The sequence below is a fragment of the Vulpes lagopus genome, chromosome 10, assembly GCF_018345385.1.
Source record: "Vulpes lagopus strain Blue_001 chromosome 10, ASM1834538v1, whole genome shotgun sequence".
NCBI classification, from domain to species: Eukaryota; Metazoa; Chordata; class Mammalia; order Carnivora; family Canidae; genus Vulpes; species Vulpes lagopus.
This window is the reverse complement of record NC_054833.1, coordinates 84,788,402-84,803,702: the sequence shown is the minus strand read 5'-3', so window position 1 is coordinate 84,803,702 and position 15,301 is coordinate 84,788,402. Positions and strand designations below refer to the sequence as shown.

The 15,301-nt window shown below is 49.8% G+C and overlaps 1 protein-coding gene across 2 annotated transcripts in view; it reads left to right on the top strand.

Moving 5' to 3' along the window:
* CEP104 (centrosomal protein 104) overlaps positions 1–15,047 on the top strand; it is a 35,838-nt gene extending 20,791 nt beyond the window's left edge. For both annotated transcript variants that reach the window (XM_041771670.1, XM_041771671.1), the window contains 9 exons: positions 895–1,101; positions 1,498–1,605; positions 5,624–5,660; positions 6,071–6,137; positions 6,693–6,801; positions 8,713–8,851; positions 8,996–9,063; positions 11,396–11,486; positions 12,623–15,047. In XM_041771670.1, the coding sequence (XP_041627604.1) occupies positions 895–1,101; positions 1,498–1,605; positions 5,624–5,660; positions 6,071–6,137; positions 6,693–6,801; positions 8,713–8,851; positions 8,996–9,063; positions 11,396–11,486; positions 12,623–12,738 (942 nt within the window). In that variant the 3' untranslated portion in view covers positions 12,739–15,047. The remainder of the gene's footprint in view (positions 1–894; positions 1,102–1,497; positions 1,606–5,623; positions 5,661–6,070; positions 6,138–6,692; positions 6,802–8,712; positions 8,852–8,995; positions 9,064–11,395; positions 11,487–12,622) is intronic.
* The last annotated feature ends 254 nt before the right edge of the window (positions 15,048–15,301 follow it).

Here is a 15,301-nt window from a genome sequence, read left to right as displayed (position 1 = left end):
TCATCAGAAGGTGGGACCCCTAAAGCCAGGACTCCTAGAGGTGGTGTCACAATTGGTGGTGCCAGCGTCTGGGGTAAAATGAAGAGCCTGTGGCAGGCTGAGGCCTTGCGAAGTGAGGGTCTCCACGCCCATATCCCCCATGAGGAGATGTCGGTTTACTGAGCATAGTCACGTCACTGAGGGGCGGGGTAAATGTATCACGGTGGGTCCTTGTGATGCAACACTGGAGAGCAGCTGAAGTGGATCCTGTGAATAATTGTCCTTGGCAGGAATGTTGAGTAGGAAGAAAGGCAATTTGAGAAAGATAAGCACAGTCTACCATTAAGAATGTCAAAAAAAACCCCCACGTGTGTACAAGGCGCAGACACACTAGTAAATACGCACGTCTGGGTGGGAGCACGCAGGCTGGCTACAGGAGAGCCATGCCTCCAAGGAGCATGGGAAGAGTTTGGGGCCAGGGAGGCTTCCTTGGGGACTTACACTGTCACTAGTGTCTTATGTCTTAGGATCAAAGATCTGAGACAAACATGACAAAAGTTAAATATCAGTTATTATGGATAGTGGATGCATGAAGTTTATTATGTTTCCTCTTCTCTGTGATTGGAATATTTTGTGACATTTAATATGACATCTATAGAAGGATTTAACCCTAAAAATGCTTGTTGGCACATTAAGTGGAAAGAAGCAAAACACAAAGTTCTATATCCAACATGAGCTCCACTATGTGTGAGCAGACACAGTAAGGAAAGCTCTGTGTTGTAATAGCCAGAATTCTGTGGGTGGTGGTCTTTTTTTTTCTTTTTCAAAATTTTATAATGTGCCTATGTTTCTTTAATGCTGGGAAAAATAAACTGTTATCATGAGAATCAGTAACCACAAGAACTTTATGTTTAGTTTTCAGTGAGTGCCCTGGAGCACAGAGTGTATGAGGTTCGAGAGACAGCGGTTAGAGTTATTTTGGACATGTATAAACAGCACCGGGCTTTTATTCTAGAGTACCTCCCTCCAGACGACAGCACCACGCGCAAGAATGTTCTCTATAAAACAATTTTTGAGGGATTTGCTAAAATAGATGGCAGACCTACAGATGCTGAAATTAGGGTAAGTTAACTATTATGAAGTTATGATTTATCCTTCTATTGAAGTTATTTGGTCCCTGAATAAACTACAGATTACTTGAAGAGCTTCATGTGCAGGAAACCAGGGAAACGTCCCCCTGAGTTCAGATCCTGGCTCCTCCACCTTCTGCATGAGACTGTCAGTTTCCCCATCTGTAGATAGGAACAGTGATAGCCGAGAGGACTTTGTGGTTATTCTGTCTGTAAACATGGATCAGATTAACCCGGTGAAGGTAGCTTGACTGCAGTTATATTATTAGTCTCAGTGACCATTACAATGTATAAGAAATGTAGTTCATATGCTGTAATTCATATGTTCTCCCAATTTCTAAGGCTACCTTAAAAAGCTATTCTAATGGAAAAATCATTTCCATACCAGGCACAGAAGAAAGCAGCTACAGAAGAAGCAGAAAAACGAAAGAAAGACGAAATTAAAGCTTTACAAGGGCAGTTGGCTGCACTCAAGGACATTCAGGCCGAAGCCCAGGTTGGGAATGCTACGGTTTCCTTCACCTCTGTTCATGGGCATCCTGATTCCTCATTCCCCTAGACAGATGCACAGCATGCTTGCTTTCCTTTCACTACATCATGCAGATGGGTATCTGTAGGCTTTGTTGCTTTCTTAAAACTAGTTTGAGGATACATAGAAGGAATCATCCATTGGCTAGTTTGAATTAGGTGCTGATTCCAGGGAGTGGCATGAGCTGCTGGCCATGTTTAGAGAGGTAAGTCCAAGGCTAGGGAGGCAGTGGAGGCAGTGGAGGCAGTGGAGGACGATTTCCTATTCAGAGCTCCTAGGCTCCCTCAGGGCAAAGGAGGAAAATAAACTTGTCCTCGAAGATCTGATTCCCATGCATTAAAGGAGGCAAGTTTCAAGGGAATGTTCTGCCGCAGGAAGCTGCTGGGAGACGCAGTCAGCTAGTGCTTGGGTGAGCGTAAACATACTCCTCCTGCTTTGCCCTCCTTCTGGCATTTCACCAGTTTCAGGACATTGATTTTGTAATGTAGTTCCTTAAATTGAAAGAAAATCTCTTCTAGAGAAAGTGAGAGAGAGTAGAGATTAGCTCCTCGAGGAGCAGAAAGTCTGAGGGGTGCAGGAAGAGAAGGCTCCAGAGTGTGCTGCATGGCACCATCTCTGTTGTTGACAGGACTGCACTGTGCCTGCAGCAGTCTGCTAGGAGGAGGTTAGACCTTGGAGTGAGGGTTCTTTCCACCGCTCAAAAAGAGAAAATGCAACAGAATGTTTGTTGAAGTGCCTGTGGCTCAGAGTCACAGTGATGATTCAGGAGGTGCGGACACCTGGGAATAACAGCATAGGAGAGGAAGGTACATTGAGAAATGCGGATTCCTGGGGACACAGACGCCATGGAGTCAGGGGTGGTTCCTTTTTTTTTTTTTTAAGATCTTATTTATTTATTTGAGAGTGAGAGACAGCACGAGCGAGGAGGAGGGACAGACAGAGAGGGAAAAGCAGACACCCCCTCCTTGAGCAGGCAGCCCAGCATGGGGCTCTATCCCAGGACCCCAGGATCACGACCTGAGCTGAAGGCAGACACTCAACCAACTGAGCCACCCAGGTGCCCCTCAAGGGTGGTTCTTTAAGACATTCATGTTTGATCCAATTCTCACCCGCTAAAGCAGGCCCAGCAGGTGCTCATAATTTTTCCTAATGTTATACAAATAGAAAAACAAAATTTTGTTTATTTATTTGTTTGTTTGTTTGTTTATATTTTTAGAGAGGAGGAAAGAGCATGAGCTGGGTGAGGGGCAGAAGGACAGAGAGAGAGAGAATCCCAAGCAGTCTCCACACCCAGCACAGAGCCCAACAAAGGGCTTGATCTCACCACCCTGACATCATGACCTGAGCCAAAATCAGGAGTCAGACATTTAACCCACTGAGCTACCCAGACACCCCAAGGAGAAACAAATTTTTAAAACTAAAGTGATTTACTCCAAGCACAGACCTATCAGTGGTGAAGCCAAGATAACCAGGCTGGTGCTGCTAACCCCTTGTCTCCTCTGGAGCTGCCCTGATCCTTGCCCCAGTGCCCAGCCTCAGATTCTGTGGGCACCACCAAGGCCATGCACCTCCCCCCCATAGATATCTGGGAAAGTATGCTGGGTACCTCGTCCTTCAGCTTTCCCAGAGCACCTTCACCAGCTCATCTCCATTCATTGCATGTTGCTGAGCACCTGCTCTGTGCCAGGCATGGCGCTGGGCTCTGGAAATAAGCAGGAAACAAAACCAAGTCCTGCCCGTCCAGGCTACTGCTCCAAGAGGAAGAGACAGTAAAAGAAAAAGCAACACAGGGTAGACCTCGAGGCAGGGACTGGACATCAGCCTGCCGTCTTAGAGTGGTTGTTGAGGACAATGGAATCTTTTTCTGTGTTTTTATTGTGGTGAAATACTTACAGCATATTTACCATTTTAACCACATTTAAGTGTACAGTTCTGTGCCATTATGTACCTTTGTATGGTTAGCAATATCACCACCATCCATCTCCAAGACTTCTGTGAATGACAGGATATTTTTAGATTGCCTGATTGCTTCTGAATTTTAGAAAAAGATTTAAAATTACTGATTGGTTTCCTAAGCTATTCAAAGCATTGATAGGTAAAACTTGAAGCTAAAATTCAGCTTTCGACATTTACATTGTCTCCCTGCAAAATACACAAACTCGTCTCTCTTAATAAGAAATGTTGATGCCCGGGGCACCTGGGTGGCTCAATGGTTGAGCATCTACCTTGGGCTCAGGTCGTGATCCCGAGGTTCCAGGATCAAGTCCTGCAAGGGGCTCTCCACAGGGAGCCTGCTTCTCCCTCTGCCTGTGTCTCTGCCTCTCTCCGCATCTCTCATGAGTAAATAAATAAAATCTTTAAAAAAAAAAAAAGGAAAGAAAGAAACATTAAAGCCTAAAATCCAGTCACATGAAGCTTGCTTTCTGTGTAGGCATATAAATCGTGTGAACCGTGTGCCAGCTTCATGTTAGTCTATCCCTTTCCAGCTCTACGATTGCATTCTTTTGTGTGTGCCTCCTGCTCCGTGGTTGGCTGTGACATAGGTCACATACTATGACGTAAAGCTTAATTCTCTACAAATGCAGCAGACAGTACCTTTTTGTAACATGTCACTTTAGTGCTGGGTGTAGGGCCACCTGTTGTCCCTGGTCTCTAACACCCAAAGTCCAAGAAACCTTCAACCCAAGCAAGGCTGGTTGGTCACCAGGGTGCTATGAGGCATTCACCACAGGGTCAGGCTTTGTAGGAAGGAAAGCAGTGTTCAGAGAGCTGTGAGGAAATGTGCTAAAGGGGCTCCCAGAGTTTGGGGGGTGGGGGCACTGGGGGCAGCCCAGGAGCTGCAGCAGGAAAGCCTGTGGCCCCACTCAGCTGGCCACCAGCAGTGACACCAGGTGTTCATAAGGAACCCTCTCCCCTCCTTAGCTCCCAGACACAGAACGGGAGCCTGGCTGGAAAAGCAAGGCCCAGTCCATTAGACTGGGGGTACCCAGTGTCTGCCTCAGCACAAGAATGCTGTCATGCCAGGTTATCTGTTTGAGTCCACAAGCGTACTGGGGACAGTATGTGCCAGGGACAGTGTGTACCGGAGAACAGAACAGACAAAATTCTCCATCCTCGGGGACCCGTGCCTCCCCTAGCAGCATCCGTCAGTGATCAAGATATACAAGGGAATGAATGCATGAGAGTGTGGCAGGTGGTGGGCTGAGGAGGGGCTCAAGGGGCACGGCTGCTGGCAGACACCGAGTTCGGTGGGGGCCTCTGGGGCAGCTTGTCTTGGGAAAAGTTGGGTGACAAGAGGGGAGAGTCAAAGCTCAAGCACCAGGGCCCTGGCAGGGTGGCCGGAGCCAGAAGACTGGAGCACAAGGCAATGCAGAGATGAGATAAGTGACAGGAGACTTGGGAAGCCGGCTGAGAGTTTCAAGCAGAAGTAAATGAACCTGCGAGACATTCACGGGTACACCAGCCAGTGCTTAGGAGGGACCCCAGAAACAGGTCCCCTGACCTGGCAAGAGAGGCACAGAGGGTGCTCCAAGGGCAGCTGAGGATTGGCTGGCGGGCCGATGGAGGCTGAGTGGGCAGAAGGGTAGAAGGCTGCAATCTGTCCCGGTGTGCACCTGTCACTCTGGAGCCTCATCTCAGCAGGGTGGCCTGGGCAGCAGCTCAGCCTGGTCAGGAGAAGCTGGGTCCTGGGACCCCCAAGGAGAGAAGGTATGCCCAGCATAAGGAGCCAGGAGTGGGGAGGCGGCTGAGGAGGTGGAGCTCAGGAGCACCCTAGGCCTCCATGGAGAAGTGTGCTGGTCATGTGCTGCCCAGAGCCGACGGGAGGGAGGGCGCACCGTTGAGTGTTAACGGCTCACAAGTAATGGTGCTACGTTACTTTGATAGTCTGAATACAGAAAAGCTTACTTTCAGTGTCAAAATATATCCTGGACAGGCTCTCACCATGCAGCCACCTGTTCCTGATCTTTCTGTTTTTGTGTCTTAGGGAAAAGAAGGCCCCTCATTGGAGGTGGAGAGTCAGGGTAAGTGCTGGGTGTGGGGCTCCCCGCAGGGGCCACCTCATTGGCTGAACAAATACCTGGGGAATGTAAAACTAATACAACCCTTGTCGTCTACTATGCTTTTTAATGATTGATTGATTAATTTGAGGGAGAGGGAAGGAGGGAGGGAGGGAGCAGGAGTGTGAGCAGAGGGAGGGGGTGCTGAGGGAGAAGCAGACCCCCTTGAGCAGGGAGCCTGACATGGGGCTTGATCCCACAACCCCGAGATCATGACCTGACCTGAGATCAGAGTTGGAGGCTCAAGCGACTGAGCCCTCCAGGCACCCCTCAGTTTGTGTGCTTTTCAATATATTTCATAGCAAACTGGTTACTAAAAATTTGAAAATAATTTCTACGAAAAGCTATTTTTAAATGCTTTCTCTTCATTTCAGACACACAAGAAGGGAAAGCAGCCCCACCTCCGGCTCCAGAAATCCCAAATAATCACTATTTAGATAAGTAAGTAGAGGTGTCTTTACCCTGGTCTGTGAGGGTTGGAGGGACTAGCTGCATGAACACGCCATGAAGCAAGTATTTTCTGGAGCGCGGTGGGCTTCTGTAAACTGATAGCTCTCAATCATTTGTAAACATTAGGACATGCCCCGCCCCCACACGCACACACTGGACTGATAGGTGCTCACTCTGGTGGAGTCAGGAGGCCTCCCCACTTGACCCTGAGAGAAGGCAACAGCCCATTTGTCAGAAGTGCTGCTAAAGGCACAAAATACTATGACAACACAATACTTTTTCCCATTCGGTCACCGCAGCAAACCCACAGGAATTTCAGTAAAATGTCTTTGTTCTCCTGACTTAACTCGAGTCTGCGCTAGATTATGCTGACTGCTTAGAATCTGAATGACCTGGAGATAATTTGTCACAAACACCTGCTCTTCCTACTGAGCTACTAGTGGGTGTGCCCCCAGGACCTTCCAGTGAGGCCCGCCTGAGGACAGGGAAGGCAGGCACGTCTCCAGGTGACACCCAGGCCTTCCTCTCACTTCTGTTTTGTTTCAGTTTGTGTATTTTCTGTGGGGAAAGGAGTGAGTCATTCACGGAGGAGGGCCTGGACCTGCATTACTGGAAGCATTGTCTTATGCTGACGAGGTGCACCCACTGCAAGCAGGTCAGTCCCCGGGGGTCTGAGTCACAGAGGTGGCTCCAGCTTTAGAGTTTGGAGAGGAAAAGCTGTGGGAAAAATAGCTGCCTGCATAGCTACCCGTTTTGTTTGGGGTTGATTTGTTTTCTTTAACATACGTAGCAGACACAGCTCGGAGACACTGTGGGCTCTGCTCCAGCCCCCACAGGAAAACCTGCAATAAAGTGAGTCAAATGATTTTTAGGGCTTCCGGGGACAGACACAAGTTATGTTTACACCATACTATGGTCTGTTAAGTGCGTGATAGCATTGTCTCTGAAAAACAATGTATATTCTTTACAATACTTTATTGCTAAAAAATGCTAGCCATCATCTGAGCTTTCAGCAAGCCATATTCACTGATCATAGGTCACCATAACTGATGTGATAATAATGCAAAAGTTTTAAATACTGTGTGAATTACTGAAATGTGACACAGAGACACAAAGTGAGCAAATGCTGTTGGAAAAAATGGTGCCAACAGACTCACTCAATGCAGAGTTGCCACAAACCCTCAATTTATAAACAACGCAGCATCTGTGAAGCTTGACAAAATGAGGTGCCCATTTTTAAGTCATGTGTGTTAGCACCCACTGAAGCACCACAGATGGCATGCCTGTGTTACCACTCCCAGGCCCTCTCCCCCCAGGGTCACTACTGCCCTGACCTTTGTGTCCTGTTAGTTTTTCTGCTCCATAGCACTCATGGTTTGAATAGTCCACAGTTCATCCCTCCATCCTGCTGTTTTTGGAAATTGTATGGTGTCCAGTTCAAGGCTACCATGAATACTGTTACTACAGACATTCTGGTATCTGTGTCCTGGCACACCTGTGGATGCACCCACCCCAAGGGGTGGAGTGACCGGGCGTGCGGCATTGGGCTGCAGGGCTGACACAGGCGGTACTCCAGAGGGGCCACATGTCCACACTGCAGCCCTAGCATGGGGGACTGCTCCACATCCTCACCAGCTCCCTGCTTCTGCCGATGGTGAGGTGCAGCACCTGTCTGGTGTCCATCGGCCCTTCAAGTGCCCTCTTTTCTAAGATACCTCTAGTCTCTTGTTCATGATTACACTGAACTGCCAGTTGCTCTGCTAATCTGTGCCCATCCTTGATACATCTGGACCAGAACCCTTAGCCAGCTCTGGGTGCCACAGCTACCCTCTCCCACTCGGGGTCCTGCATGTGCATCATCCTGATGCGTCTTTTAAGTTTACTGTTGTCCACCTTGTCTGTCCGTCTCTTGGTTGACACTTTGTGTATCTTGGTGAAGACATTTCCTACCCCCCAAGTTTGAATCTTTTCTGAGGTGCAGTAGGCCTTCCTCTTGATAAGGAGAGGGACTTCCTGCCTCTACCTTGGGGCTCTTGCAAGTGGGCAGACCCTCCCCACCCTCCGCCTGGCAGTGTGGACTCTGGACCCTAGTGGAGATGGTTGGCTTCTCCACAGGGTACGTGAGTCCATGGCTTGACGATTTATTGGGCATTAAGTCACTCCTGCCCAACATACCAGGGAGGCAAGAGACTCTCCTGACACTCTTTGTGATCTTGTTTCTGTGCACACTCTTACAAGTGTCGGGGAGCTGGGATTCGAACCCAGAGGCCACACGGCCAAACTGTTCTGCAGCTCACTACCAGTGTTGCCCTGGAGTTAACCATCGCTCCTCCAACCTCACCCCTAGTAATGGCCTTGATGTGCCACCACAGTCACATGAGGAGGCCACAGGGTCTTTAGCAAAATACTGTGAATGACTGCAGGAGCCATGTGGGCTAGTAGGGTAAGGACTGAGCTAAGGACCCAGCCCCAGCCCCGAAGCATGCTTGTGTCACGCAGGCCGGCAGAGGCAGCACACTCCCCAGTGTTCTTGGCAACGTGCTGTGTTCTGCATTTTGGCATGCAGGTGGTGGAGATCTCCAGCCTGACGGAGCACCTGCTGACAGAATGCGACAAGAAAGATGGGTTTGGGAAGTGCTACCGCTGCAATGAGGCCATTCTGAAGGAAGAGCTGCCCAGACACATAAAAACAAAGGAATGTAATCGTGAGTGCTTGCTCAGGCCCCTGCCTGGACCCCTCCGTGCCCTCTGTGTCTGTAGTGTCCTGCCAGCGGGGAGGGACACACTGTGGAGGGGGTGTCCAGGTCTCATAGGAAGAACTAAATCTTGTTTTATTGACACCATTTCAGCTGCCAAACCAGAGAAGCTGGCAAACCGATGCCCTCTGTGCCATGAGAACTTCTCACCTGGAGAAGAGGTAAGGGTCTACTTCAGGCAGTGACCCCACACAGGGTTAGCCACCCCTGGCAGGTGATGATGACCGGGCTGTCAGGGCTGGACCACGGGCAGGGGGCAGTGAGTGTTCTGGGAGCAGCCTGATCTGTTTCAGCTCTGCCCAAATACTTATTCTGTTTACCTACCTGCTCATGTGATCTTTCCCTTCTGTAGCACTGTGGATCCTCTCAGAGGGCTTAGCTCTGAGGGGTGAGCTCTGGCCTCTGTCCAGTCACTGGGCTCCCATGTGTCCTGGGGCCCCAAATGGCGTCTAGTTCAGACTGCAGCATGCCCATCCTTCTCATTACTGAAACTGAGCTCAGTGCAGTTTGGAAATTCCACCTCATGGGTGATGCAGGTTCTCCCCTCTGCTACCCCGCCTACCCACTGTGCCTCCGGCTTAGGCCTTCCATTCCCCAACCTCTGTCCTGTACCCCGCTCCTCTGACCAAAGGGAGTCTGAGGCTCGTGAGGGTTGTTCATCTCACATGACCATGGCGATGCCCTCTGTGTGCCAGGCAGTACAGCTTTGGAGACCTGCCTCTGGCTCAGTCACTTTTGCTCCAGCCTCCTTACCCACTGCTGCCTGCCATCCTCCACTGCGTCCCAACCCCATGGGATGTGGTGCCCGCATGACGGCTCAGATCCAGCTGCACCCCGGAGCTCTTGGCCACAGAAAATTCACACCAGACAGCCCTGCTCGACCACTCTCAGAAAATGTCAAATATATAACAAAGTACGCAGCAGAGCAAAGGAACCTGCAGGCAGCCTTCACGTCCCGTCACCCGCAGAAATGACTATGGGCTGGTGTTCCCTCTGTACCCAACCTGTGTGCCCCCTTCTCATGCTCCCCAGAGGCCCAGCTGGACAGCGCATCCCTTGCCCTGTGAGTGCTCCTCCACATTGCTCCACAAACCACGACCGTTGGCTGCTCCCCTCGGGCTCATGCTGCTGGTTGCAGCACAGTGGCAGAAGCACTAGTGTACAGGCTCTAGGTGGGGCTGCACACGAGACCACTCAATATGTTTTTAAGTAGCTTCCTTCTCGAGCTCTTTCCTTACAGTTTGTTGAGAAGCCTTTCTCCTAGTAGGGTTTCCTGTGGGCTGGATCTACTCCCGCCTCCCCTTAGCTGGCATGAGTTCTCCTGCCCTGTTCCCGGGGAGTGGAGGCAAGGCCAGGTCAGATCCATCTTTGATTTTTAAAACTATGTGTTTCCTGTGGTTACTTCTTAGATAGTGGTGCGTTCTTCCAGGACGAATAGGGAATTTTTACAATGAAGTCCTATGATGACATAAAGTACTTGGCTGGTCCCAAAGTCTATGGAATGGGATGTATTCAGGAAAGACCAGAGAGAGAATGGCTGCTGTCCCTGCCCCTGCTCACCACCCCTCTGTCCTCACAGGGCTCGTTTCCTCTTCAACAGCTTATCCGTTTTAAGAGATACATACGTAGTTCTCACACTGTTCTCTCTCCCCATTTAGAATATAGGAGCCTCTGTGTCCCTATTGCTACCATGACACTCATGCTGTCCTGTGATACCCAGTCCCCTCCTCTGGCTGCTGTGTGTCACTGCCTGCTCTGAGCCAAGCAACCTCTTCCCGCGTGCCCTCATGCTCCCAGCTGGGGAGCCGCAGCCCAGCTCACAGCTCACGGCTACGAGGCAGTCAGCAGGCCTCTTGTCCTCATCTGTTTTCTCAGAGTACAGTCATCCATGCCATGTCGCAAATCACCACACGCTTGGCAGCTTAAACACCCTTTTATTTTTTTTTATTTTTTATTTTTTATTTTTTTTTAAAGATTTTATTTATTTACTCATGATAGTCAGAGAGAGACAGAGAGAGAGAGGCAGAGACACAGGCAGAGGGAGAAGCAGGCTCCATGCACCGGGAGCCCGACGTGGGATTCGATCCCGGGTCTCCAGGATCGCGCCCTGGGCCAAAGGCAGGCGCCAAACCGCTGCGCCACCCAGGGATCCCTAAACACCCTTTTATTATCTTGCAGTTTCTGTGGGTCGTCAGGAGTTGTGGGCACAGGTGAAGGCCCCTCTGCGCAGGGTATCCCCAGGCCACCTTCCCATTTGTGGGCTATGCGGGGGAGGGATCTTTCAAGCTCACCCAGCTGCTGGCAGAATTTTTTTCTTTGTCACTATAGGACTGACCCCTGCTTTCTTACTGGCCGTCCACCCAGAGCCACTGTCTACTCCTGGGGGTCAAACACACTTACATAACAAGGCTCAGGAGCCATGGCTGCCCCTGGTTTCAGCTCCAGTGGGAGCTCTGTCGGTTGCCATACTGTGTGCCTCCTCCTCTGTTTTAGGCGTGGAAAGTTCATCTTATGGGCCCGGCTGGCTGCACGATGAACCTGCGTAAGACCCACGTGCTGCACAAGGTGCCCGCTCCACTGCCAGGTAAGGCCGTGCCTTCCTGCACATCTGTGCCATCGCAGAGGGGTCCCCGCCCCTCTGCAGTGGCTTGGAGACATGCCCCTCCAGTCTGTGTCCTGTCTCTGGGTCTTAACGAGCAGGCTAATTGCGTGACCAGAACTCTTTTTGTCAGCGCCACACTCTTGCCAGAGGTTCTTTCATTATGATCCTGCCCTTTCCCGAGGCTCCACAAGGCGTCATCGAGGCAGCAAACCCAGCTCCCTGGGTGTTCTTAGGGTGCAACCCTGGTCCTCGGTGTCTTTCTGTGTCACCAACACAGAGCACTTAGAAACACAAAGTTAAATAGGAGACTCACAGGTAATGCTGCTGCCTGTTTTTTTTTTTCTTTTTATAAAGATACTTATTTATTTCTTTTTAAGTTTTTTTTTTTAATTTTTATTTATTTATGATAGTCACACAGAGAGAGAGAAAGAGGCAGAGACATAGGCAGAGGGAGAAGCAGGCTCCATGCACCGGGAGCCGGGCGTGGGACTCGATCCCGGGTCTCCAGGATCGTGCCCTGGGCCAAAGGCAGGCGCCAAACCGCTGCGCCACCCAGGGATCCCTGCCTCTTTTATAAATTATAATTTTAGTTATTTTATGTTAGATTTAGAATATCTTACAAAAATGTTTATTTTTCATTAGAAAATCATTCCTGACCAAAAACCTGTTAAGTGCACAGCTTGACTTTAGGGACGTATAATAAGTAGGAGAATAACCAAGATGAGTGCCAGGATGCGGGTTCTGGGCGCCCCCCTCGCAGCAGCCTCCTCCACAGATGAGCAATCACAGGCACTCAGAGGCCCTGAGGTGACTCAGCCAGGATCTGAAGCTCTGGTCCCACGGCTGCTCCTTCACTTCATTTCTGGAACTGAATTTCTGATGCCAGCAATTGGCAATTCCCCTCCACCTCTGATGTTGGGTCCCTCCCCTGAGCTCTTCTCCCTCCTGTCCTGTCAGCTCACATGGCACCTCCTCTGTAGCCAGCACTGCCTGTCCTCACTGCCCACTCAGCCTGACCACCTGAGGACTGAGCGGCCACTGCGCCATCACTGTGGCCTTATGCTCTGTCCGTAACTTACTCTCCCTCCTAACTCAGTGCCTATGTTTTGTGTGTTTAGCAGGTAGAGGCACAGCCGTGACCAAAACAGGGACCTCAGGATCAAAGGTCGGAAGCAAGATCCCGACCCCAAAGGGACTGAACAAAAGCTCTGGCAGGACGTACACAAAGCGGTGACATGACACACGTTCTGTCTCCCTTAATCCCACAAGGGACTGAGCACGTTTCCTGACTGTGAGTCATTTCTCCTAAAATCCGTCCTTGGACAAGGTGACCCTGTCTACCGCCCCCACTGTCCCTTGGCCCCCTTCGTCCTTACCTGCCACGCCCTGGGAGCTGACCAAAGAGCCTGCGTCCTGGGGTTAGGACCAGACCCACCGCAGTTACACGCAGCCAGGCCTCTGCCCTCCTAGCCAGTGTGAACAGAAGAGCCAGCAGTCGCTGTGTTTGAGGGGGACTGACACTGTCGCCCGGGCAGGTCAGCAGGCTGAGGACGTAGTGCGAGCACAGTGCCCTCTTCTCAAGCACTTGCGGTGATTCCCACAAAGGCTTGCTGTGACCTTTGCATGTCCGGCTCCCACGTGTGGCAGAGTCTCCGCTGGGCCTCAGCTCCCCGGGCAGCAGTGACTAGCAGAAGAGAGACTGCACACACGAGCCTCACCGGGGGCCTTCTCTGCCCAGCACACCTCCTCGCCCGTCTCTGCGGAGCTCGTGCCTCCCCACTGTCACAGGCCGCTCAGCATGGGTCCCCCTGCGGCACTTTCCCAGCTGGAGGCCCATGAGGAGTGCTGGGCCCGGCAGCCCCCTCTTGCAGCAGCCCCCCAGCGGAGTGGAGGTCGACGCTGCTGTCAGTCAAGTCAGAGCTGTCCTCAGGGTGCTCACATCCCTCCCATGTGTGCCATCCCCAACAGAATTATGAAGTGACTGTCAGTCACCTGATTGTCCTGGGCTCGGGTCGGTCAGAACAACCCTTTCTTAAACCCTTGAGGCAAACATGGCATTATACTTGACTCTGGCGTGGGGTAGCTTCTACATTCTGTAACGTCCCCAAGTGAGCATCCAGCACAGACCAGCAGGCTCCAAGCAGCTGCCCTGGGCCTACCGTGCTCCCCCTCACATGTCCACACCTGGATTGCTACTGTATGTTCACTCTCAGACACGTCCTGTGACACTTAAAACACTTAAAACAGCCAACATCGCTCAAAATGAAGAAGCCAGACCTGGAAATCCAGCCCCCTGACCAGCTCCTGACCAGCCATCGTGTCTGGGAAGTGGTTCCACATGCTTCATATGCAGGTGGTTGTGGGGAAGAGCCAGTGTGTGTGTGAGCTCTGCTAGGAAGGCCCCAGCGTCTCCTCTGGGACCCGCTGCAGCAGCCAGCCCTTCCTGTCCCCCCACACGGCCCAGGCATGCTTCCCCTATCCTGAGTGCCAGGCAGGCTTTCCGAACACCAGTGAGAAGTGGTAGAGTGGGTCAGATGTGTACTACATAGTGTGTAAGTATTTTTCATTCCCAACCATGTGAAACAACAAAATGGATATTAGAAAACTAACAGCTAAGTTTGAGCAGCGTGCTCCCTGGGTAGAATGTGCACCACTCACTCCATCCTGAATTAACTAATACTTTCTCCTATGTAGCAAGAATAGGACTAAGAGAATCACCTTTAGATAAAATAACTCAAAAAAATAATAAAATAATAAAATAACTCAATTAAAAAAGTATATCAGGAGAAATAAACTTTAAGCGGACAGAGCCGAGTGCAGATGCCACTGGGATTACAGCACGAGCCTTCCTGGCTCCGTCCTCACCGCACAGACCAGCCACTTCTGTAACTAGAGTAACAGTGACACGAGTTAGGGAAGGAATCCTCCCTTCCCCTCCAATTAAAACCTTTAAATATATATTTTCTATATATTATAAATTTTAAAAAGATATTTGTAAAAATATTTAATTTTAGAGATGACAAAATCGGGGTGTTTAAAACCAGTTAGCATTGCTGGTTACAGAAGAATTGTGCATTTATGTTGAGATGATCTCTGGCGGTGATTAGCGGCTACTTAAAGCTTTACAGCAGAGTTATATACTATTAAGGAACCACAAATAAAAGATAAAAAATTTGGAAGGAACTGTAAGACCCCTTGGCCATTTATAAATAAATATGTAAATTTGGAACAGGAATTAATAATTGACTTTTCATTCATGAATATGTTGTGGATATTTAACTATTTATTTCTATTATTTTCATATTTCAGAATATTTTATCAAGCTAATTTAAAAGAAATATGTCTATAAATTTGGCATCAGAATACACATGTAAATACTTTTAATGAAAATTTGCAACTTTTTAATATTTTAACATAGTTTTATATTTGTCTTTATTTCAGGTACCAGAATGATAATATCTAACTAATATATTTTTGTTGTTATTTCAGGGCCTAGGGGTCAGTTCACCCTGAGCATATTGACACAATAAAAAGATCACTAAATGTTTTGTCACTTTTATTTCAAGATTACAATTAAAAGGCAAATTGCATATGGCGGGGGGTGTGGAGAGGGCAGCTGGCGATCTGCTGCGAGGATGAGGACAGACTGACAGAGCCTGGCCTTCCTCCTGAGCGAGCCGAAGGACTGTAAGCTGCGTTAACTGGAGGAAATCATCACCAGCTCTACCCTGGGGAACAGAGTCAGACTGTCCTCACCTGGTGTCACGGGCCCACTGGACTCGGCAGTGTCCTCCGTG